At 42.9% G+C, this 25,467-nt stretch overlaps 2 protein-coding genes and 1 long non-coding RNA gene across 5 annotated transcripts in view; 2 read left to right on the top strand and 1 right to left on the bottom strand.

The window, feature by feature from the left end:
* KAT2B (lysine acetyltransferase 2B) overlaps window positions 1–10,831 on the bottom strand; it is a 38,970-nt gene extending 28,139 nt beyond the window's left edge. The window contains exons 1-2 of one of the 3 annotated variants that reach the window (XM_058833710.1): window positions 10,582–10,831; window positions 2,050–2,176 (exon numbers count right to left, since the gene is read on the bottom strand). In XM_058833710.1, the coding sequence (XP_058689693.1) occupies window positions 2,050–2,176; window positions 10,582–10,785 (331 nt within the window). In that variant the 5' untranslated portion in view covers window positions 10,786–10,831. The remainder of the gene's footprint in view (window positions 1–2,049; window positions 2,177–10,581) is intronic. The other 2 variants (XM_058833711.1, XM_058833708.1) reach the window with 2 other exon arrangements.
* A 972-nt stretch (window positions 10,832–11,803) lies between these two features.
* On the top strand, window positions 11,804–15,361 carry LOC131576735 (uncharacterized). Its single transcript, XR_009277061.1, has 3 exons — window positions 11,804–11,959; window positions 13,155–13,207; window positions 15,122–15,361. It is a non-coding gene; the product is annotated as an uncharacterized LOC131576735 (long non-coding RNA).
* Window positions 15,362–16,446: 1,085 nt separating this feature from the next.
* Window positions 16,447–25,453, top strand: PP2D1 (protein phosphatase 2C like domain containing 1). The gene is given in 8 exon segments (XM_058831065.1): window positions 16,447–16,457; window positions 16,547–16,793; window positions 20,086–20,297; window positions 20,299–20,546; window positions 20,549–20,578; window positions 20,581–20,617; window positions 20,619–20,753; window positions 20,755–25,453. Coding segments are annotated over 8 exon segments (1,047 nt in total). The 3' UTR covers window positions 20,882–25,453.
* The last annotated feature ends 14 nt before the right edge of the window (window positions 25,454–25,467 follow it).

Raw genomic sequence — 25,467 nt, 5'->3', positions numbered from 1 at the left:
AAAAAGCAGCACAGCTAATGTGAAGCCCACACACCTTGTGGTAAATCTGGTTTTAAAGGTATTCAGCAGAAATACAATAATTTAGAGGAGATGAATAGGAAAATTATATTGAAAAACACAGCAAAAAGGCATATTTTTCCAGCAGTATGAGGAAGAACACAGCAGCTCATTTCAGTTATTTTAAATGAAACATCTTCCTCATTAGCTGCACCCAGAAGTATTTTCTAAAAAGAGCAGAAAATAGAATACTTTTTTTTTTTATAGAATACTTTTTCTGGTTTTACAGTACTGGTTTTCCTTGGTTTCCTAGCTAAAGAATGATTTAATATTCCTTAATAGACAAAACCAGGCCCATCTTTTAGAAGAGTCAAGTTTTTCTCATACAAAGCATCCACAAATTCTGCTGAAGAACAGAGAACTGACAGGCACATCTTACAAGTTTAAAAAAAAAAAAAAAGAAAAGAAAAAGCTCTTTCTTCAAAGGCCAGGATTGATAGGGATGGGTAACACAAGCCACTCTAATTGCACAAACAGAAGCAGCACAGAGAAGCTGTGTGATGAAAAGTCGAAACTAACTTGGCTAAAGTGACTGAATTTTCTGTAATATTATGCATTTGTTAATCTTCTCCTGCAAGCAAACTCAGAGATTTTGAATATCAGGAAAAAAATGAGAACACATGTAATAAGAAAGAGTACTAAAAAAAAAAAGAAAGGGGAAAAAAATTCCATTCGAAGTAAAATATTTTTTTTCAAAAGTAAAATAATAAGTGATATATTGTGAAGGTTTTAAATTTCCCTTTTCTATTTTTTATTTAATTGTCCTAAGTTTTGTGTGGCAACAAAAATTAAACAGCAACTGGCTTTTTTCAGCTAGTTCTGAATTTTATTTTAGCTGAATTTTTATTCAGTATTTGCTAGAAAGGATGTGGATCTATGATGAAGCAGGGCAATGAAGTTGATCTGAGGGCTGGGGCACCTCTCCTATGAAGTCAGGCTGAGAGTGTAGGGATGCTCAGACTAGAGAAAAGAAGGCTCCAGGGAGACCTTAGAGCAGCCTTCCAGGACCCTAAGGTGGCTAGCAAGAAAGCCAAAGGGGGACTTTTTCAAGGACATGTGACAAGACAAGGGGTGGTGGCTTTAGATTGGTTTAGATTAGATATCAGAAAAAGGTTTTTTTACAATGAGGGTGGTAGAATACCGGAACAAATTGCACAGAGAGGTGATGGATGCCCCATCCCTGGAAACATTTACGTTATAGTTGGCTGGGGCTCAGAGCAACCTGATCTAACATCAAGTATCCCTGCCTGTGGAAGTGTTGGACTAGATGATCTTTAAAAGGTCCCTTCCAACTCAAACTATTCTCTGATTTTGATAAATACAGAAACAGCCATCAGCTTTTATTTTGGATAAAAATATAAATTCTTAAAATAATAATACAGTGATTCAGCACTGTTTTTCAGGCTATGTGGGTAACAAATCGTTATTTATTTTAAGTCTGAAAACCAAAACCAGAAACCACGACAGTATTTAACAGTGGATTTTGAGCCGTTTCTTCCAAGACATGCAAGCTGTCTGCACAATAACTTAGACCATGCTAAGATGTACAATCCTAGTTTTATTTTCTGTGACTCAGAAAAGATAGCTCTTTTAGCAGGTAGGAGCACCTCCTTAGTGATGTTCAAGAATATTTTATACATTGTTCTAAAGTAAGGAAACACAATACAGCCTAAAGGAGAGAGTCATTCACTTTGTAACGAAGGCAGCTGGCAGGCAAAGCTGTGTAAGGTTAAGGCGTATGTAAGACAAAGCATTAAAATTATTACAGGTAGCTTAACGGTGCTTTTGCATTTTGGCACCTTTGAATGTCGGTGTTGTTAGAAGTTGCACCTTACCTGAGTTCCTTTCCAATAAAACTAATTTTAGGATATTTCCATATTAACCATATTTGTAAAATATTAACCATATTTCAATCTAAGCTATTTACACCTAGCAGTAACTCCCCTTTCTAGGCCTTGGCCTGGCATCCTGACTGGTGGTTTTGGGGCTCACCCAGCGTGTGGCTGCAGCTGCGGCAGGGCTCGGCCAGGCTGACCGCTGCCTGCTGCAGCTCGGCCCGCGGCGGCGTGGCAGGCGGGTTCGGGTTCTTCCAGCCATTGCATTTACAGGACTCCTCGGCCTGAAAGCAAAGCAAAGGGATATCGATCAGCGCCACAAAACACAGGAACTTGCTGAAACTGCGTGATTTCAAAAGCAATAAAAAGAACTAGCAAAAATATTTCAAAAGCAATAAAAAGCTTCTTTTTTTTTTTTTTGGGGGGGGGGGGTTGGGGAGGAGCTGAGAGGAGGGGGAAGTTTTGTTGTTGATTTGTTTGCATTTTTATCCGCCACATTACTAACCCTTATTTTCTGGAAATTATCAGAACTAGAATAGTATCACGGAGAGATTAACACAGTTTGGTAAGCAGAATTCATAACAAACCCTGGCTAGTTCCTTTACAGAAATCCCTCACTCTACTGAAAAAAAATATTCAAATATTTACTAGTAAATCAGCATTTACAGATCCTGCCACCGAGACAGATTTAATTATTTAAACATAAACAGGTTATCTAACAGGCAACACATTTATCACTGCCTCATCAGCTACACGGGCACCAAGGAATCACACACAGCTGAAACCAAGCCCATGACAAACCAGGCAGGGTTAACTAATGCTGCAATAACCAAACAATAAATGCACTATTGGAGAAGGCTGTTTAAGGCAAGGAACACTTGGCCACAAAAGCAACAGATGCCAAAGACAGTGACACTTCCACTGCAACCTGCTGCTTTCCCTAGGAAGTTTACTTAGGCTCACTGAGTGTCAACCAGCCACCAAGAGAATGCAGCTAGAAGGGAAGACCATGAAGGAAAAGGTTGTGACTTTGGTAATTGTGTCTCAAATCATTCAGAAGTACAAAGTACAGATTCCAGTTATCCAAAGAGCAGCTTTACAGAAGGGGATTTTCTCCTGCATAGCCAAAAGTTGGATATTTGGTCATTCTAACTTCCCTCGTGCTCCTATTTGAAGATCTGATTGGAAAGAAAGCCTGCTTTTCTACTCTTCAGAGATATCTGTGCACTGGGTTGTAAAAAGACATTCATGAAATTGCACTGCCGAGACCTCAGTGAGGAAAGTATGCCAATTGCTGCATAATATTTATGGCTGAAACAATCTTAGTAGGAAAAATTGTGATGGTAATATATGCAGCACTAATGTATCATTTTTCAAAACTGATTCTGCATACATTTAGTGTGATCTATTTCGGGAACCTATTTAATTTTCCTTTTAAGTTTCCAAATCCCATCCTACCTAAGGAAGAAGAACCCAGGAGAAGCAGAAAGGATCACAGCTTGACAGCTCTTAACACTGACAGCTTTGTAAATGGCTGGTAAATTGTTCTTTTAAACTCATTTCAATATTCAGTAACCTGAGAACCAAGAGAACTGCTGCCCGCAGTTTGCTGAGCACCACATGATGTTTTTACCATCCCTGAGGCTTAAGCATTTATCCAGCTGGGCTCCTGGCCCTGGCTGCCCTGGCCTCTGCCTGGCAGGCACCAAGGGATGTGAGTAGCATTTTCTGTAGGCACCAGCATGACTCAGAAATCCACCTGCAAGTGCCCAGCAAAGCCATTTCCGCACATTTCCCTTGAAAAAGGGACAACTTGCATGGCCTCAACCTCCTGGCTCTCCAAACTCACTGAGAGGGTGCAGACCACCTGCCAACCCACACATTTATAAAGTGAAATTAGCGAGGCTTCAGGATGAAACGAAGGGAAGATTAAAACAATTTTTTTTTCCTAAGTCTCATAAAATGCAATCTGAAAAGATTTATGGTGAAGTTTATGTTCTTTTTCTATCGTGTTTTCTGTGAGTAATATGAGTGGCAGAGAACTGAAGTGTAATTTTCTGGCAGAAGCCGTCTCTTGCAGTTTCACAGGCATTGAGCCAGTTGTGTTTGTCATCCAGCCCCAGAGGCTCTCGGAGCTAAATGGACTTGAGAGCTCAGTGATTGAGGGATACCTGCGAACCAGACTGCCCCACTGCAAGGACTTTGGACATCTGGGAGATGACATAAAACCCCTTGTTTTCAATTAGCTTCCCAATGCAAAACCAATGCCAAATAAACTATACATATTTGCTTTAAAAATGTGAGAAAGGCAGTGTTGCCATGAAAGTTTTTGCATTTAATATGAGGATAGAGAAACTGTCAACAAAAAAAGGGGAAAAGTCTGGAAATTATATTATTGACAAAGAAAATGCAAGAGACAAATGTGAAAGAGTTGTCAAATAAAAAAGGATTGAATATTATTTTAGGGAAGTAAGATTTGACCCTTCCCATACAGCTGTCTGGACAAATGTTCAACAGTGTAAATTACTGACATATCACCATTATTTATTGCCTTAAATCATGCCACAATGAAGCATATCCAGAACTCCCTCCTAAAAATAGGCACAAGGCTTTTGTGATTTTTTTTCTCTGAGTGGAAGCAGTATGTCACAGAAGCTCACCAAGCAATGTTTACTATCAAGCCAAAAGACTCTAAACAGTGAGTAACTATGTAAACTTTAGTGTCACACCATAATTAACAGCAAAGATGCAAACAGATGTACCAATCGTGGTAACAGCTCAGTTAAACTGACAAAAATAAACATCAACCCACCCACAGAAGAATAAAACCAGCATGTTCAATGGCAAATTTTTTTCTGCTCTTGTTGGTGTTTCCTCACCAGATCTTTTTGCAACAGCTGTTAAATGACATTGTTCAAATTATTCTAGAGACCTTAACCAACCAACCACTAGGGTGGGTTTTTTTGGTTAATCTCTATAAAACACCAGAATCGTCATAAATGTTCTGTTAACCAAGGCAAAACAGAACCTGAAAATGTCCTCTTTAAAACTTGCTTTCACTGTAGATGTTGACAGTGCAAGTATTTTGCAGTGAATATGCAATATGCATTCCTCAGTGGCTTAAATTGCTGAGTTGTTTTAAATCTTCCACAGCATTTTGCTCATTCAATCCTTTCTTTGACTATCTTTGTATTTTTCCTTTCTTCCCTTTTTTTTTTTTTTTTTGTTTTTTAATGTCACTCATCTGCTTTTCATTAGAAAACAAAGTATGACTTCACCTCTGCAAAAACTTAATTTAAGACCAAAACACTTTTGAGGGAAGGAAGGAAAAGTATTTGAACTAGCACATCCAGTCCTTGAAGCCTCGTTTTCTGGGACATCTGCACAGCTTTGATAAATCCACTGTAGAACAACGGGGACTTCTGCCCTAATGAAACCAAAAAAATAATGACTGTCACTTTTGCAGGCCAAGGGACCATGAACACCACACCTTCATTTGTGTTTTTCAATAAAATGGGATGAGTATAATAAAATAAAACACAACAACAACATGCTGTTGCCTGCCCCACTCCCCACAAAAAAACAAAACAAACAAAAACATTACAGAAATTACGTTTATGTTGCACTGCACAACACAATTTCACTTTTCTTTTTAACTCCTTTCAGGTTTGATGGAGTGTTACAGTGGGAGAAATCAAACTGTCCAGTAGCTCTGAGCATTGAAAACTGTAACTCTAGGCAAACTAAAGTTATCATTTCCTTTAGAATACTGAATACACAGATAAGTCAAATATGGACAGAGAAAAAATACAGAACATTTTAACACAAATTGTCAGTATTTTATTTAAAAAAGAAACACCTGAAAGTTACAATATTGCACATATCTCAGCCTCTTTTAGGCAAGTTTCAGCTGTCCAAATAATAAATAAACCAAAAATGTTAAAATAATAACGTATGGACTAAAATACCCCTCCCCCATCTGGATAGTGAAATAAGCTTGAGAATGTGCAAACTTCAAGCTAACTTAATTATAAGGTAAAAGACCCCAACAGTTCTGAGTTTCAAATAGCTGTTGTGCAGGGTTTTTCTTTCCAGCTTAAAATTATTTAGGTTACCCTATTTGGTAATTGAGATGCAAAGCAGGCTCAACAGATTATACACAGAACGTTACAGATCTTCTCTATTTCCAACAAGTATAATTACACTAGAAAACATCATCTTCTTCCCAACACAAGAGCAGTGTAAAATACCTCATAAGCTTTTTCCTGCTGCTGGCAGCAAGCTCAAAATGGTGACTTCATCAAAGAGTATCACATAAATGATAATAAGTATATTGACGAATTTAAATAATATATTCTTCCTACTCATATGTCCAGTACCCAAGAACCAGACAGCTGGACACTACTCAAAGAGCCACTCATATGTATTAGGAGATTAGCTGACTCATTTATCTTTAACAATACAAAATAAGCAGTTTAATGGGCAGCTTAAAGGGCATATTCTTCATTTATTGGTAGATCAATTATTTCATTCCTTCTACTTTCCAGTTGCACTTACAGAAGAGAAGTAGGCTACCATATAAAGCTTTTATTAATAAGCATCCAGTTCCTATCTTGTAAAGTTAATGGTAGATTTCCAATTTAAAGGAAGATGCTTTAATAGGGCCTGTAAGACATTATAAAACAGATTCACCTCACAATGAAAGTGATAAGAAAGCTTTGGATGTCTTCTTTGTCTCCTATACTTTTGTAGAAAACAATACATATCGAGTTGAGCTTAAAGGAGCTGTACTTCCACTATACAGAACACAGCAGTAACATGGCCAAATTGACCCCATCTTAATCTGCCTTATAAGAATCAGGAAAGAAAATATTTTATAATGGAAAATGTGGTACAAGTTTACCTTATGAACTCCTTTTTTTTATGAGTGGGAAAACCAGAGGTTACTCTAGAATGAGCAGTGGGAAGAAGTGGTTCAAGACATGATCAGCAGCTGGTCTTGAGCCTGGGGCTGGGATTTGGCTTCAACATCTGCCCTTGCTCACCTGCTGCAGGGCCTTGGCCAAGTCATCTCATCACAAACCTTCTCATTCTGTCTACTTTGTTCATCTAAAGCAAAAAGCTTTTCTTCAAGGAGGTATCATTCCTTGTGCAAGTGCTTTAGGCTACTGAGTTCTCATTATATCTGCAAACACCCTGGCATTACTGTTAAGATACATATAATGAAAAATAAACAAGTCTACAGAAAACTTGGTGTACTAAAATAGTACATATTTCACCTTATTTACAAAAAAAGCTCCCAGTGAGACTGGAGAAAGAGTTGTATTTTCATATAATCTAAACCAATAGGGGGGAAAAAGTAGAGAGAAGACTTCCTCCTACATCTTCATTAAATATATTTATGTGTGTAAGTCACACAGTGTTGCTTTTATATAAAGTGCTGAAAGCTCGCATGCCTAATGCTCAATTTCACAGTGGACAAAACCAAAATGCTGTATGCAGCCATTCATACATGCACAGATACAGCAGGTGCCAAATACAAAACCCCTCACAGCACACAGCACTACTGTGTACCTCCAAAATCATGAAAACTGTACCAACTCCTATTATATATATCTTGTTCAGAATGCCACCCTCCTCCTTCAGAGTTGGGCTTTTAAGAAGGTTTTTTACTTGGAAGAGCCTGTTCTATGCCTTCCACCCAGATTTTTCCCACAGAGGAACAAGTCAAGTGGAGCAGCTCAACAGATTTGTCACTGTTTATCACTGCTACAACTCTCCTGTCCAGTTCTTTTATCAGGAAAAAACCCAAACCCCACATTTTTCTAGTCTCAGCTCCCTAAACTTCAGGCTCATTCTGCTCAGGATACGTGCACACCAAGTATGTATTTACCAGCAATCTTTGCCTATGTTTCACATGACAGAAAGGGATGGGTTGTAAAGAACGACCAGGAGGTCCTTCTTGGGGACCAAGCCCCCGCCCCAGAGCAGCGCCTTTTACTCTCCTCTGCTCAGCATTTCTGCTGTCACCAGTGAGACTCACCCTCTGCACAGTCACTGACCGCTCCACCTTCTTGTGTGCTGACTCTTACCCCTAGCAGACAGATGCTCCCTGCCTCTTACTCCAAACATCTCTGAGGTTAAGCTCCTAATAAATACTGCATACCGAATTTTGCAATTAAACATATGTGGGAGAAGGTGATTGACGTTAAGGATGTCGTTACATATTTTAACACTCCAACTCGTACAGCTCTATGTAGATTTACATAAGATCCATGTATAGTCACTACTTGAATGAAAACAGACTCTCCCTTCAGAGATGGGCTTGCCTTCTCTCGCTCTTTTGTGCTCACACACACAAATGCAAAATCAATGGAAGAGAAGTTACAACCCAAAGTAAGAAAAAGTTCAAAGTTACAAACTGCACTGCTACAGTTGTCAAACTAGCTTCTCCAGGCTACAGTTTCCGGCAAACCACTAATGTTACAAACCAAGAAGTGTTCTGGAGCACCTGCCAGGTGTTTGGGAAGAAAAATAAAACATTCTTCCACCCTGCACCATCCTTCCCACCTTATCCCACAGGATAAGCTTACAAGGAGCTTCCAGTCTGCTTACTTGCTTCTGTTATGAGATCTGAAAGCAAGCTGCCTGCCACTGAACTACTGTACAGAAGTCATACAGCAATATTAATCTGAACGCAGTGCAGTGTTTAGTGCTGGAACTGTGCCTATATCCTGGCAGGAAAACCCTCTGACCACAGGTCCTGCTCCATTCATCACTGCAGTTCCAATGGGACATGCATCCAAGACTTGTCACAGACGAGGGCCAGCAAGGGCACCCAGCAGAGCACTGACAATAGGAGCTGTCCCTGCTCTGTACCCCATCACCAGCGTCCTGCAGGAGGGAAAGAGGAGCTGACAGCAGGCCACAGTGTGCCCTCCTCCACTCACAAAAGGCGCTCATGCCCCTTACCACAAAGCACCTGCAAGAGTGGTGAGCTGGTGAGGACCCCCAAAAAGCAAAGGGTTTCAGAGGAGATAAGGGTTTTCTATAGCACAGCAACCTCTACGGGGCAGAGCACTACAGGAGAAGGCTTTCACCTTCAAAAACATCATCTGGAGGTGCATCAGAGGAAAAAAAAGTACCAACCAGGGAAGAAAAAAGCAATTCAAACACACACACACACACCTCCCTAACAGCCCATTAAAAATTTACACACTTCTAAACCAGCTTCATCTATTAGCCAGCCTTGTTAACATTAAAATAAGGGGTGCAAAGGGTACTCATCACTGGGAAAGCTTCACACCATATCACTCTGCCCACAGCGTTGCAAAGTTCAAGTACACCAGCTGCTCTTTAACCTTATCGGCACCGGTGTAATCTCACACTGTCCCATACATGCACCAGAGCTGAAGTGTAGGTGCCTGCACATGTGGAAACAGGCAAATAAGACATTGCAATGTGTGGCTTCCGTAATTTGCCCTCCCACGGCAGCATTGCGCCATGCTTTCAGCATACAGCTAAATCCACTCACACCACCAGACTGGACTACAGAGCCATACAATGATGCTTCGTCTCGTTTGTTAGCTTGTCCTTTCACTTACCATCTGCTGAAGTAGGAGAACAGAGAAAATAAGAACAAACAGCTACTCTCAAAGCTGAAAGCATTACTAGAGGATCTGACATCAGCACTGCCAATCTAAACATGTCAACCCCGCTGTGCATCCAGAAATTGCCCTGACAGCAGCAGCGCAGCCAGCGGCCCGTGCTCTGAGCACAGGCGACAATGCCCGCGGTCAGAGCTCTGAAGGCGGGAGCGACAGCTCTGACCGAGCTGCCTCCCTCTACAATAAACTGGCGAGTCCTGCTTCTCCCACCAAGAAGAAAATCGCGGGCGGACAGAAAGTGCTTGTGATGGGAAACCAGGAGTAGCGCTCCTGAATGCGAGCACCGGGCAGACACGGAGCAGAGAGCCCCGCCGGGGCAGGGTACAGGTGGACAGGGGACCCCGCTCGGGCACCAGACAGCGGACACCGGCCCGGCGCTACGTGACCGCCGGAGACACAACTTTCCAAAGCGCGGAGGCCGCGCCCCTCCGCCCCTTTGCCAGAGCTGCTGGCGACGGCGGCAGCTCCAGCTCGGAGCAGCGGTTTCAGCGGTGTCAACAGCTCCGCGCTGCGAGGCGGCCGCCACGACCGGGCTGGAGCAGCCCCCGCCCGGGGCCGCGACCTCCGGGCAGAGCAGAGGGCTGCCCCGCTCCCCGCCCGGGATGTTTACGCGGGGAGTGCTGCAGCAGCGCTGCTAACCCAGCGCTCACCGCCGGCACCGGGAGCCGCCCCGCCCGCCGCCGCCTCCCTCCCGCGGAGGGACTGACGGAGCGGCGGCGGCGGGACCGGGCAGGAGGGAGACGGCGCTGCCCACGCGGTCCCGTATTCGGTGCGCGCGGGTTTAATTTCTGCGGCCACCGGCCGGAAAGCTCCGGGGGGAGCAGGATCCACCGGCACCACCGTAGCCACCACTTCCGCGGACAGCGCCGGGCGGCAGCCGGGCCATCCCCGCGCCCCGCAGGGGTGGGGTGGCAGGGCACGGCCCTTCCCCACCGCCTCCCTCTCTTCCTCCCTCCCCTCCCCTCCCGTCAATCCCCACCCTCCGTGGGCGGAGGGGCTCCCGCGGCCGCCCGGCCGGCTACCTTGCAAGCGGAGTAGACGCCCAGCTTCTCCAGCTTCTTGGCCCGCGGCGCGGCGCGCAGCTGCGCCTTCTTCCCCGCGGTGCGCGCCGAGCCGGGCCCCCCGGGGCTCTCGGCGGCGCTGCGGACCGGCCCCGCGGCGGCCGGGGAGCCCTGCTGCGGCCCGCCCGCCGCCCCGGCCCCGCCACCGCCGCCAGGCTCCGCCATGCCCGCGGCGCGGCGGCAGCCGCCCGTCCGTCCGGCCAGCCGGCGCGGCGCGGCGCGGTGCGCCCGGCCTTAGACCCTCCCCTTGGCCGCTCCGCCGCCGCCGGCTGCTCCCCGGGGGGGCGGGAGGAGGGACCCGCCGCTCCGCGGGCGGCTCCTGCCCCGCCGGCGGGGGTGGGGGGCCGGCACCCGCCTCCCGCCGCTGCGCACCGCAAGGGCGCGCCCGCCTCCCTGCGCGGGGGCTGCGCGGGAAGGGCGGCGGCACCGGCACCGCTGCGTGCGGAGCCGCTATGGAGCCATCCCGGCCCGCCGGGAGGCTGCGCCGAAAGTTGCCCTAGAAAGAGGCGGCATCGCTGGCGGTGTCGAACCGTCCCGAAAGCCGGGGCGCCCGCGGTGCTGCCGCAGCCGCTGTGGCCCCTCGGAGTGCCGCTACTTTGTTTGGCTTAACCATTGCCTTCCCGCACTGTGTACTCTGCGGCCACCTTGAAGGGTTCAGCCTTTTTCCCCAGAGGGTTTCTAATTGAGTGTTAAAATACGGGTCAGTTTGAAAATACCGGCCAGTTCAAAAATTCTCTGCTCAGTTCGTCGTGCCATGGTTCTGGGGCTTGTCTTTTTGTTGTGTCCAGAAACAAGTGTTGAGAGCAGGTCAGTTTATGCCTTCAAGGGATAACCCTCTAAATGAAAGTTAAATTAAGCAAATGGTCGTGCCCCAGAGAGCGCACTACATGCACAGCAGCAAGTGCACCGGGTGTGAGGCGGTTCTGCCCCGTTGCACGTATGTAAAAACCGTGGTTGAGCCGTGAGAAACCGCAAATGGCAATTCCGTACTACGGCACCGCGGTTTAAAGGGTTTGGATTGAGGCTGGGCGTTTGCGTGGGATTTACGGTGCTTTGATGTGTAAAGCTAAACTATCAAAGTAGCAGTATGAGTTCGGAGGGAAGACCCAGCGCAGAGAGAGCTCTTGCAGGCACAGGGCCTTGGCACCTTGCATGGGGATAACAAAAATAACTCTAGGTTTGCGCGAAGTACTATTTGGGGGGAAGGGTGGGTGACAAAAACCCTGCGGTGTCCTCCTTCCCTTCAGCGCTCCTGGGGATATTTTCAAGCACGGTGTTTGTTATACGGCGCTCTGGCATATTCGTGAAATGACAGGAAAACAGAACGGAATAAAATGAGGTATTTCATGAAACGAGGGGAATCTGTTGTTTTTCTCTATTTACTTATTTATATTTTTATTTCGCTGAGGTTTGTAAATCGGCAGGGTGTTGTTGGGGGTCAGACCCGCTGCCCGGGCTCGGCGGAGCCGGGGTACCCGGGGCGGTCGGCGGCGGAGGCCGGCGCTGGTTCGGGCTCCGCAGCAGCTGTGACAGCGACCCGTAAGATGGCTGCTGCCATCCCCGGCGCTTTAAGACGGACTGGTTAAGGCGGAGGAGCCGCTGCCCTTGGCGGTAGCAGCCTCAAGATTAACAGGAAATTAAACGTGATACAAAAATCCCGTTTCTCTGGAATTTAGGAGAGAATTATCTTCGTCTTTTATTTTTAAATTTTTGTTTAAAGTGTCCGAATCACGTTTTAAAATAGCAAATAGCCGCTGTGTGTTAGCAGCCCCTAAGGAGCTCTTTCTTTGCTTGCATTTTCTTTATGCCGGTTAGGTTTCTGCTTTCGGACTTGAAAATGAAACTGTTCTTGCTTAGTTTCACTTTCAGCTTTCCCACGACTCCTCTTCGGCAGCAAATGTTACAAGCAAAGAGCACATCTGGAGTAACACCCTGGCTGAAATGGACCACTTAATATCTCTGCCTGAACACAAACTTCTAGTTTTCCTGGGAGTTGATGTACCTTTACATCCCCCGGTATGTTTTTCTTTTTATTTTTTTTTTATTTTTTTTCCCCAAATAACAGGGTTCTCCTTTAAGCAGATAGATAGTTATATTTAACACAGCATTAAGTTTGCACAGTTGCATGTAATAAATTACAGTTTTGATATTGAAAATACATTTACTGCTGTCACAAAGGTGAATAACTCTACTGATGTGCATTGAGGCCACTCGGTGGGCATTTGTGTCTGAAGCTGCACAGGTGAATGCTCATAGGATCACAGCCCAGGTAAATTGTTCTTTAGGATCCTTAAAAGCCTGAAAACTTACTGCTTCCATTAAAGTAAAATCAAAGATGAAAGTTGTCAGGATAATTTTACTGTAATTCCTTCTTGAATCCTCAAGGGCATGGTTGCCTTACAATACTGTGCCTCTTTTTTTCCATTATATTTTGATGCTCACCAGATAACCAGCAATGTAAGTCTACCAGCTTGTGGCTACTGATACAGTTACTATAGTAACATTTATAAACACTAATTTCACTACACTTGCAGAACTGCTGACTGCTAGAAGCAGCTTAGAAAGAAACCCCTCTAACTGCAAATAGGTAAGTCTCTCTCTATTTTTTTTAAATATTAAGCCTGATCATTGCTCACTTTCTAACTTTGTGCAAATATGTTGTTAAAAGCAAAAAGCTTTACTTTGTCTTAAACTGCTCTACTGAAAAGTAAAATATTACATTCAAAATTTCAGCAAGACTGCAGAGTGAAAAGAAACAAACCCCCTATGCTCTGACACACGAATGGATGCATGACATTGTCAGTTGCATATATCCAAGCTGTTTTCTTCTGTTGGCTGAATTCACGAGTACAGTACATACTAATTTTCTAATTATAATGCATACATGAATCTTAGCACCATGTAACCTCTCTGTTGCTTGTTTTTAATCATTAAACATGAAGATATTAAATTAGATTCAAACTCATAGTATTGTCTGAAAAACCCTCACCACATTTTTCAGTTTCTGTCCTTTGGGGCACGTCAGTGGGTTTGTACAAAGTCAAGCTGACTCTGAAAGCTGAGTTGAGGAAGTACAGGTGGGAGCAGATGATCCTGCCTGTGCTGCTCAGCTCACAAGCTCAGGTGAGTAGCCAGGTGACTTCAGGAAGGCAACTCATCTGCATCAAATTAGGGAAGCCAGGAGCTAGGTGAGACACAAGTGCCAGCTCATGTGGGTTTCAGGTCTCAGGCTGCTGATAGCCCCGAGGAGAGGCCTGCTCAGAGCCCATGCTCCCAGCAGATCAGATATGCATTTCACATTTGTTTCTCCTGCATGAATTCACCATGAACGCCTGACAGGCTTAAATGCAAGAGTGTGTTTGTGTGTTACTATTATTGCGGCAAAGGAGGCAGCTGAATTCTTGAGTCACAAAAGAAGAAATCAAAATACAGTTTAGGGTGTGTCGGACTCCTGGTTATTACTTAGATGTCATTTAGGGCTTTTGGGGCCTATCTTGCTGCCACAAATTAAAGAATGACTCAGTTAATAGCAGCCTAATGCTGAATGCTACTGCTCTGACAGGGACCACCCAGCCCACAACTGAGCTCTGGGAATCTACCCTTAACCCTCATCACTGTCTCACAGCCCAGTCATATCCAGCATGCCCAACCCAGCCTTGTCTCCCTCCTTTTGTTCAAGTGAGATTTTTCTTCCAGTGCTCCCACCTGTTTTTATTCTTGCCATTCAATTAAAATAGGAAAAGTGTAGCTCTTGCTCTTCCAGGGAACTTCTCAGAGTATAAAATCCTATTGCATCCTTTCATTACTGCATTCCTTGTGGGTGAAGTGACCTCCCTCTCGGCCACCATGCATTCAGGAGTGCTATCAATATTTTATGAATCACTGGAAGTATTAACAATACAGAAGTTTTGCTCATTAAGCTGCCTCTAGCATCTCATCAGCTTCCCCATGCTGCTTACATGTGACTCTAACAACACGGATGGCAGACCTTCCCATCAGGTTTTTGCTCTGGTAGAAAACCAGATTACACCCCAATTACACAGTTTCTAAAAGGAAAAAATGCAGAAAAATAAATGGAGAAAATGTCATTGCAACACCCATGGCTGCTCTAGTCACACAAATTTCTTGTTAATGATTGACCATTTAGCAGTTTTTATATGCTTCTTACCCAGACGACACTGTTCTTGACTGCAGTCAGACTTTTGATTTAACCCAAACCAAGTGAGAAAAATAAACTATAGGGTCACTCTTGCCTTTGAACAATTTAAGGTGTGTGTGTGAAGTCCAGAAGATGTTTGGTGAAGTTATGAAGCCATCAGCAGTCACTGCATGGGCTTACACTGTGTTATTTCGTGGTAGTGAGAGCTCTGGATTTCTTCATCCAAACATGGGATGTGCTATCTATTTTTCTCTTACCTTCTCTTTGAGTCCCCACAATTCTTTTGTTTATTCCTTTCTCTTATGTATTTTTCTGTTCTTTCTATCCTTTAATTCGTGGCAGAGATCCCTGCAACCCTCTGTGACTCCACTTGGTGCATTTTGACTGCTTGTGCCACGTAAGGCAGGTCATTTGGTGCTGGAAGCCTGAAATACCCTGGGAGACTGGCACAGGCACTGCTGGCAGGGATAGGAGAGAAAGGGCCTCCTTTCTCCTGCCTGCACACAAGGTGCAGGTGCCAGCCAGCATCCTTGATACAACATTGACTTAGATAAAGAAATTCTGCATAGAAAATCCCGATTATTTCTGTAAGATGGAGTTACAGTGGCCTAAGCACGTCTGATTGTGCAAATCCAGTCGTGGGCCTTCCACGTATCTGTCTGGGGCACCCCCTGGAAATCCTAGATTTTCCAGGAACTAGAGGCACCACTGCTAACCACTTGGCTAAAAACTTCCATTTGGACCTACTGTAATAGTGCTGTGTACAGCTGAACAAAGCAGAGGAACCCCAGCACCAACCCCAGATGGGGATTTGTGGGGAGAGGGAGGCAGGATGTCACTGGGAGTGCAGAAGGCACAGCTACATTATCATCACCCATCTTCTACCTTCTGCCACAGCTTTCTTTGTGGATCCCCAAACCCTCACATTCCTCACCCCCTGTGCCAAGGCCAGCAGGCTCATCATCCCCACTCAATGTTTTGTGGCCTCTCTGTCCCATACAGGCCCTTAGGGGTACCAAACTGCTACTTTTGCCTGACTGAGACTGGCTTATCTATGAGGAAGAGCTGCAAAATATCTGGAGTGTAGAAAGAGTTGGTTTTGTCATTGTTTCACTACTCCCATTTCCCAGTTTGATGCTTCCTCCCAGCTGTGGAGCTGCATCTCTGCACAAGTGGACAGTGTCACAAATTATAACTCTTGCCCGAGAAGACCTAATGACAGGGACTCTTATTTTATAGGGTGTCACAAAAACAGAGGGTCTGGAATCCTGGGATTCCAGTTTTGGACAACACTTTAGAAGATAAATAAGGAGACTAATTATCTTAATTTATTCCATAATTATTTTAATTATTAATCACTTCCTTCTTTCTTACCTATTATCAGGTTTACAGGTGGGAGTGTTCCCGAGTCCTGAATGCAGGCTCTGCCCCTGGCATGCTCCTGTGACTCACCAAGTTGGTCTTTATCTCTTCCCACACCTTTCATAACTAGACTTTCTTGAAGCTGCATCATTGCTTCTGGGGATGCAGTAAGGAGGCTATACAGGCATACCTAAGTTGACTCACTTGGGAGAAGATGTCTTGCTCCTTCTGCACCGTTCCCTCTGTGGATGGTTTTAGACAATGACAGGGCCAGCTCTGGTAAAAATTCATGGATGGTGTAGGCCATGGCTCCTGGGTTAGCAAACGAGTTTTTTTTCAGGTGAAGACTATTTTCAGAGGTATTATATGAGTTTAAGGAAGGCTTTGTAAGGGTTTTCACATAAGGTATTTGCTCTTTGCTGCTTTGGCCAAAGATGACCACGTGAAGCTGGGACCTGCTAAGGCGGCACCCACCCAAAGCAAAGGCTGGCTCCAGCCGTGCTGCAGGACAAGAGCTGCACAGCACAGCCACACTGCACCAGACGATGCCAATGCCTCACTGGCCACCCAGGGTGGCTCCTTGGCAGATGCTGGTGGCACCAGACACCCTGCAGCTCAGGGACAGACGGTGGTGGCCATGCTGAGAGTCTCTGTATGTGGGTGTGGTGCATTCACAGTTTTCCAGGGGAGGTGCTGCTGCCAAACTGTGATGGGCAGGGAAGAGGGAGCTGTGCTGAACGTGTGGAGGCAGTGAAGCCATGTCCTGGTGTCACAGGCACATGGGAAAGAGAGGACTGAGAGGGAAGCGCTGACTGAGGCATGAGCAATAACTAAATCAAGGAAGCAGGAAAAGACAGGCAAGGAAGTTGGTGCTCACTCAGCAAGAATCTGCACCAGTGAGGCCTGTTTTTATGTATTAGTTGATAATATTTTGATGAGAAACTCAGGAAGACCATGACCTCCATTTTACATCACACAGCCCTTCTCTGCTTCTTCCTGTCACCCACAGGCAGGTTTTCACATAAGGCAGGCATCTTTCCACCTCTGGTTTCAGCATCAATAACAGTCACCATTTTCTAAGACCACAAGTATGTAGCAAATAATAAAACCCCCAAATCTCACAGAGGAAGGAGTTCAGGCCTGGAGATTGTGCAAGCTGAGTTCTGACTGTGTCAAAGGGAAGTGAGGAAGAAGCACTCTCTGGGTGGAGATAGAAACAACGTGTTAAAGGGAGATAACTGCATATGGGACTTGTCCGTTTGGACACAGATCAGATCCTCGATCCTCAAAGCTCAGGAACATCTTCCATCTTAGGAGATTAAAAAATGGTGATTGTAGTGCTGAACTGCAGAAACAGAAAATAATCTTGCCTTACCCTATTAACAGCAAGCAGCTCCAAGTGTCATAGCTAGAAAGGTGTTCCAGAAATATGAGAATTACTGAGATAATGGTATCGTCTGCTATATGAGCCTCACGCTCTGCCTCAGTTCTGTCCCTTTTAGATAGGCCTATGTATGACAGACTAAGCACTGACCAGGAGGCTTTGTTATGACACATACAGTAAATATGATTTTTTTGCCCTTGAAAACATGTACAATCTCAAACTGGTTCACTCCCCATTCTTCTCCATCTAATTTCTTTTTATCTACTTCTATTTTCATCTCAGAACATTAAACTGTGTTGGGTTTTGGCTCCGTGAATAGGCACAGGGAAACTGCAGTGAGCTAGAAAGCTGAATTTTATCTTTCACTGTGAGTCTGGGAGTGCTTTAGCTTGCTGTATTGTGCTGTCACTATCTCAGTATTATCCTTTAACCTGACAACAAAAAACCTCCCAGTCTGTATTTGTTCCTGATGAGAGAAATGCAAGAAGGAAACACAGACTAATCTTTTTACTTCATAAGAGATCAGCAAAGTGAAGTTTTTTTTTATTATTTTTACAAGGTTTTTAGCTATTAACATAAGCAATTTATGCATATCATAAAAAATTAACATCAGGGCTGCCCTTTTAATAATTACAAGCAAAATTATTGCAACTGAAGAGTTGTAGCCTATCTTGCTACATTAATTATTATGTATATTATCCTGGTTATTTACACATTGTAATTAACTGGGACTGTTTTGGTGCTTTGAAAATGTGATTTGTTAGCACTTACAGACACTACGGAGATACAAACCCATGTAACATGTATGTGAGTGTTAAGGCTTCAGTTTGCTGAGATCAAACTAATGTTTTGATGAAAGTTTTCAATTTCCTGTCTCTAATCCAAGGGGCTTTTATATACATTAAATATAAAATGAGTTCATATTTAAAAGACTGACGAAAAATAGCTTACCAGGTGTTCTGTATGCATTAGTCCTAATTTTTCTCAGGCCTGAATGCATCATCATAATGACAGCAGTGAAAAGTCTTGTGCCATCTCTCAGTCTCAAATTCACACAATGCAGAATAAAGGAAAAGGGACCTGGACAAGCTGTTTTATCCATGTACCTCCTTACCTTGCCCTGCTGACGTGGTGCAACATTTTCAAAGGAGTCTGATGTTCACCTCTTGTAGAGAGACAGACTTTGCTATAAACTGGTCCTGCAGCAGATTGAGAATTGTAGCCAGCTGCAAACCACCTCCGCAAGGATAAACTATACTACACTGTCATAAGGGGTTATTAAGTAGTTCTGCTTAATACCATCACCCTTTACAGAAGGCATGTTGCAACTGATCTACCTCAGCTGATCAGAGGCACTTGATTCATTAGGATGTATTATGATTAATTTGAGCTGAAGGAGGTTAGGGCTTTGACTTTGAACAAAAATTTATCCAACAATTCCCGCCACAGAAAAGAGGCACACATTGAAACACAAACTGCAGGAATCCTTATAATACACAGGTGATGGAGAGAAGTAGTGAGACCAAAAAAATGTGCTTCCTAGCTGAAATCCTGGAAGAGGAAACAGGTGCAAAGTATTCAGGTGTGGCTGTATGGAATGTAAAAAGAGAGACTCAGTAAAGGAATGAGGTGCAAGTAGGATGAAATTCCCAAAGGCTGCTCTTGTAATGTGGCTGTGGGGTATTGCTGCTAAACTACCTCCCTTTGCCCTGGTGATGAATTATCAGCAGTTAACATAAGATTAACTGAAAGAGAAATCTCGTAACAGAGAATACAACAGCATATGCATTTTGTCTGATTTTTCTCATCCATACAGACATAAATGGTAAATAAAAAAAAACAAACCATAACTTGAATATAAACACTATGTTTTAATATTTAGTAGATACATGACATATAGGCTGGCAAGCTTAGCTGCTCACATGGTGTCAGGAATTTTTGTGTTATGGTGTCTGTGCATGTATGTCACGTGACGGTTTAGGGCGAGAGGATATTATGAAAGAAGCAGTTCATACTGTAATTTTCCAAGCCTGAAGCAGAATCACTTGGAAAAAAATTCTAGGTAAAATGGCTTAGCTGTTTCTGAGAATAGGATTTGGAAAATATGTTGTTTTGAATGGATTAAGCCAAAAGTCTAATTTTTTCCTAGAGAAGCTCCAAGATGGTCAGGTTTTATTTGGCTGAAATGGCATCAGCAGTGCATCTTTCATCATCCTTGTAAATTTGCCCAAATCAGAGCCAGTTACAGTATTTAGAAAGCAGCACCAGTTTGCCCATGCCAGGTAGAGACATGCCAATGTGCAGGTGCTGAATCCAGACAGGTCCCTGTGTGCCACCAGGGCTCTGTCAGGAAGCACCTTGCTTGGAGGCTCTAGAGCTCTGACTCCTGGCTTTGCAGCACCGGGTGCCAGACCTGGGAATAGCATGGGGCATGCAGAGTGAGGTGAGAGCTGACAGGGGAGACTGGAGCAAGGAGCTGGAGTGGAAGAAGTGGAGGTACATGGGGACAGGAGGAAGATACGAGCTCTGGCTGGAGGATGGGCAGGCTGGTGCTGACTAGAGTCAGGCCCTTGCAGTACTTAAATTCTATACTGCTAAATTCCCTGAGACACATAGGCAGCAGATTCATTATTCACTTGAATTCCTTGTGGATAATCCCACTCCCACACCATATTGTGATCTTGCCAATATCAACAATCCTGGCACTTCTAAGAAAGTAAATAATTCTTTAATAAAAGCATTACTGATTTGCTAAGATAAAAATTCCACATGGCAGAGACATGGAAGGCAGGTTTATTGTGCTGGACAACCATGAAAGTAGGTCAGATACATGCTTTCTGTAGATTCTTGATGGCTGTCACGGCGTGACAACTACAGAAACAATTGTGGCAAAGCTTCCACTTTTATTTCTTGAACAGCTTTCTCACATAGATTCCTCCTACAAAAATAAAAATGAGAAAGAACAAATTCTAGAATATTTTTTTGCCACAGTAATCAAGGCAGATTACAGGGAAAAAGAGAAGAACCAGACAATGAGGAGACGAACAAAACTAATCTATTATGAAAGTGTATGCCAAGTCCTTTTGGAGAATGCAGATTTTCACAGCTGGGAAGGAATGAGGATTCCAAAGTTCACTTTTGTGGCTGTTCAGTGGTAAAAAGAATTCCTAGTGAAGAGATGGATGGCACTGAGGAAGAAGAAAGAAAACAGCCTGAAAACAACGCACAGTTCATTAGCCAGGACAACCAAAGGTGTTGCTGGGCTACTGCACGTTGCTATTATAGGTAAGTACATTCCACATCAGGATTCTTTTCCCCTTCACCCAATTAAGAGGAAAAAAGGAAAAAAAAATTAAAAAGGCAAGCATAAAATAATCTTAAGAGATTTCTTGGCAGTTGGTATCTGGAGATAAAAAGCATCAATTCCTTTAGCTTGACAATGTGAAAAAGACATGATAAATTCCCTCACAACTGATACTGCTATCACACAATATTATTCAGCTTACTAGATAAGTAGCCTGAGCACAATACTTGAATTAAAGCATTTAATTCAATCTACTAAAGTAAAAGAGTTAGGAAGCATTCTGTAATACACAAGTGACCTCTTGACCTCTTTAAGAATACCATGTTGTTTGTTGTTTTGGCTTTTTTTTTTTCTTTTTTTTTCTTTTTTTTCTTTTTTTAATCAAGAGGTTTAAGGTATCATCACTTTAGGACAAGCTTCTGATTTTTGAAATGATAAAGTCCTTGTGTTAATAAAACATGCTTAAAATATTCATTCAATTAATTTGTTTCATTAGATTAAGTGCCACCACATTTTGCTACCAGCAAACTGAAAACATGATTTAAGGGAATAATCTGAATTACTACTTTCTGAAATAGGAATTTGTTGTATTTTACTGTTAGGAAGAACTATTCAGACTTGTTTCCTTATGAAGTAGAACCTTGCTTTTCTTTAGTACAGAATCAGTTATTTATCACAATCAGAAACAATGATACATTCAAATGCTTCTACACCCACCCCTGCTACAAGGGACACTAGAAAAAGCCCTTGCAGACTAGCAACTCTAGTCATTGTATCGTCCCACCTGGTGATTTTTGTTACCACTTAAGCCCTCTTGTGCACATAAAACAGCTGTGAGATTACAAGCAAGATACTTGCTTTCCCACAAAGGTGTGCACAAGCAGTTACACAAATAAGCTGGTGAAGAGTTCCAGATGGATTTGTGTCTACAGTTACATTCTCTTCCAGCTTCTGCTAGAAGCACGTGCCCAGCACACCACTTTTCTATCGCTTTCCCTGGCATCAGTAAGGAACGGGCTGACACTGCAGCTGACATCAGAGGCACTCTTTCTTCCTGTGATGTGTGCATTCACACAACTTCTAAGACTTCTTCATATTTTTCCATATGAAATTTTACCAAAATTAATGAAGAGGGTCAAAGATCAGTAGGAAAAGGGAGAACCATCTGAGAAGCTTCATTTTTGTCAGGAAAAAAAATTAAAAAAAAATCATGTTCCACATTAAAAAAAAAAAACCAATTCCAGATGAAAAAAAAATGTTTTTGCTTAACGATAATTTGCACTCTGCCAGTCTGACAAACACTGTAAACCAACCTGATATGCACTGACACTGAACTAGGTAACTGTGGTGAATCCCACTGCCTCCATTCTTCAATGCTTGCTCACCTCAAACAAGCTTTCTGCAGCCACACGAACTTTACTGGTACAGGTATGAAAACAGGCAGTTTAGCACTAGCCCAGCTATTCTTTCAGGAAATACAGTCAACACCTTTACTGGAATACAGCATTAACTCAAAAAAAGGCTGCAATGTTTTCAGATGCATTAGTTTCCACCTTATTGGGACAGAAACACATTTTATTCCAGAGATTGATGAAGGCAAGAACTGAGACTGGGTGAATTCTCTATTAAATTGCTTCTGGGTCTTCTTACCTGCCTCCATCCATTCCTTACAGAGAGGATTTCATGCTGGCTGCAATTAAGGATATCATAAATTCAAGCTGTGCTAACAAGTTAAGGTTTGAAGTTCGTCAGAGAGACTTATAACTCTTTATGATTAAAATCCACAATTCTGAACCATCACTAAATACACACTTATTTAATCTAATACAATTAATTTCCCACCAAATGTACCACAAAGAAAAAAATTCACGCAACATGAACCTTCATTTTTCCCCAAGGAGTGCATTTTTACAGAAGTACAGATGTTCCTCCAGCTCCAGATAAGCAACTAGAGTATGGCCAGATACAAGGAGCAGGAGATGGTGACATGGGGCATCTTCTTCATTTAGTCCCATATTGATAGGTCAGCTAAGTTTTGATTCTGTTGCCCTATCTCTAGTTTGCAAGAGAGATGCAAAAGAGACTTGAATCCAAAAGGGATGAGATTTTACTCTTTCTGCAGTCAAATTGTTCCACATGGGTTACATTATGCCCTTTGCTAGGATTACAATTGGTGGTCTTGCTCCAAGGGTTCAAAGGATATTTTACACATTCTTCTAGCTCTCTATGGAAATCAGAGGAAGGAGGTGGAAGCAAGTACAAGGAAACATACAGAGAACAGCTTAAGGTATCTAAAATTTATAATTAATTAAAAAGGTGCATCCTTCAGTTTGGCATTTTGAATCACTTTCTGATTTAAGGCAGAAGAAATCTGCCTCCACAGACTACACTTAAACTGCCCAAGAAACACAACTCCTGTGTAAGCAATGCTTACTCATACACCCCTTTTCAGAGGTCTGTGCCCCAGTCTAGCCCGACGATATTAAAAATGCAGTAAAAAAGAACACACTGCAGCCAACTTCATATCTAGAAAGCCACCGCATCCCAAGCAAGTTCCTTCCGCCTGACATTGCTTTTGCCCTTATGTTTTGTCCTTACACATCAGAGCAGACCGAACATCTCCCCCAACACAAGAAATGGTCTCCCAGGGCAGGCACAGAGGATCTCAAACAATACAGCACTTTGGTTCTGAGCTCTTTCCTTTATGTGCTGTGTTCAAATCTGACACGACCAGCCCCCTGCAGTGTTGCAATTTCTAGCACTTTTAATTCTCAGATTTCAGAAATGTTCAGGGACAGGAAAAATACCTCTTCCTACTAAAGAAAATAAATTAGTCCTCAACTTCCCACAATGACTAAGAATTCTTGCTCCCTTGGGTGCCTTAACCAAGAGATTTAAGGTACCATGTAAATAAACAGTAAATCCCACATAATGTCCAAATTATTTTCAGGTACTAAAAATTGTAGGCTGCTAGGAACAGTCTGAGCCTGAAACTTCTTGCTGAGTTCATTCAGACACTTGAAAGCACACATTCTCATAGGAGGGGGAAAGAAAGTGAGAAAAATGGAGAAGCTGCACCTTGACTGTTTTTAAACAAGAGTGCACATTTTTCATATTAGACTGCACTTTAAACTGAACTAAATATCACCTAAGACGACTCATAAGAGTTTACTTGCAGTCAGGAGACTAAGATTTCATAACAGTCTTCTAAGAATGGAAGGGGAAAAAAAAGAAAACTTTGCTGTAAAACCAGAAATTGATTCAATTATGGACATACTGTTGCCTGTGGATTATTAACTATGAGCTCTGGTTTTTTGTTTTTTTTTCCAGTCCTTAAATAAAGGCTGATACTTTAACAGCAGGATCTTTAAAAACCCAGTATGCTATAAATATTATTTCAACTTCAGATGATGTGCAATATTACACACAAACGGAGTCACACCTCTCAAGAGCACAGCACTTCTAATTTGAGAGAAAACACTTCAGAATGGTGGAACCATCAGCACTAATAAACCAGATTAATAGAGGGATACCTGAGAACTACAAGGGCTCTTGGACATCACAGAGCTCCAGCAAAAAGAACATCTGTTATACCTGTATCTCATATTGCATCTGTCTCTGTCAGTGTTACTTGCCAGTTTCTTATTTTGGCTTCTAATGGGCTTTGAGTTTTGGATTACCTGAAGTACTTGCACCTACTCTTAACATGAACTCATTATTTGAGAATGCATGAACGCTGTTCAATGAAACAGGACTTTGTGTGTGTCATTATCTAGTATCCTTCACTGGAGATAACTGACTCAAACACTATTAATCATCTGCCAGATTGAATACAGTTATCTTATTCCAATAATTCTTATTCCAATGTATCTTCCAATATCTTATATTAGAATCTTATATATTCCAGTGTCTTATTCCAATAATTTGGGTTTTTTAGAGTGACTCAAAACCTGAAACAAAATCAGTGAGTATGTTCTAGGAAGAATTACAGGCAAAGTAAAAATGGAATTCCTAATAAGGAAACCAATGACCACAAAAATCAACCTAATCCAGAATCATCTCTTTTTAGTAACAATGAAGTAAATTCATAGAACAAAGATACACTATTCCAATTCTAGCACACAAGGTGACTCTGAAGAACTCAGTTTGAGGGCAGAAAATTTTATCTAAGTTTTCATCCACAGTGAGACTTCAGAGCAAGAAGAAACCAACACTTTCTGTGCAACTTGTCCAAGTCACAGCTATAACAACTGCCAGGGAATGTCCTGACATCAATGGCTAAAGCCATGAAAGTGCCCCCAAATAGACAAAACCATGCTAATTCTGACTCAAATACTCAGAGCTGGCAGAAAAAATGGACTGATTCATTTTGTGACAAGCTGCAGGTGATGTTGGTCAAGAACTGCTCAAGACTGTATCACCATTGGGTTCAAAGCCACTACCACAGTTTGAAAAGAACACAAAAATATACCCAATCAATTGCAAATCACAAGCTGCAGAAGAGACACAGTCAGCTCAGAGACACTGCAATGCAACAAGTCACCTTGTGAACAGCTGGCAAAGACTGCATTAGCTGCAGGTTCAAGAGACAATATTACTATTTTGATTGTACTTCTAAATGGATGTGATAAGATACCA

Source organism: Poecile atricapillus, chromosome 2 (assembly GCF_030490865.1).
Source record: "Poecile atricapillus isolate bPoeAtr1 chromosome 2, bPoeAtr1.hap1, whole genome shotgun sequence".
NCBI lineage: Eukaryota > Metazoa > Chordata > Aves > Passeriformes > Paridae > Poecile > Poecile atricapillus.
The sequence above is the reverse complement of the archived record's forward strand: the minus strand, read 5'-3'. Positions and strand labels throughout refer to the sequence as shown.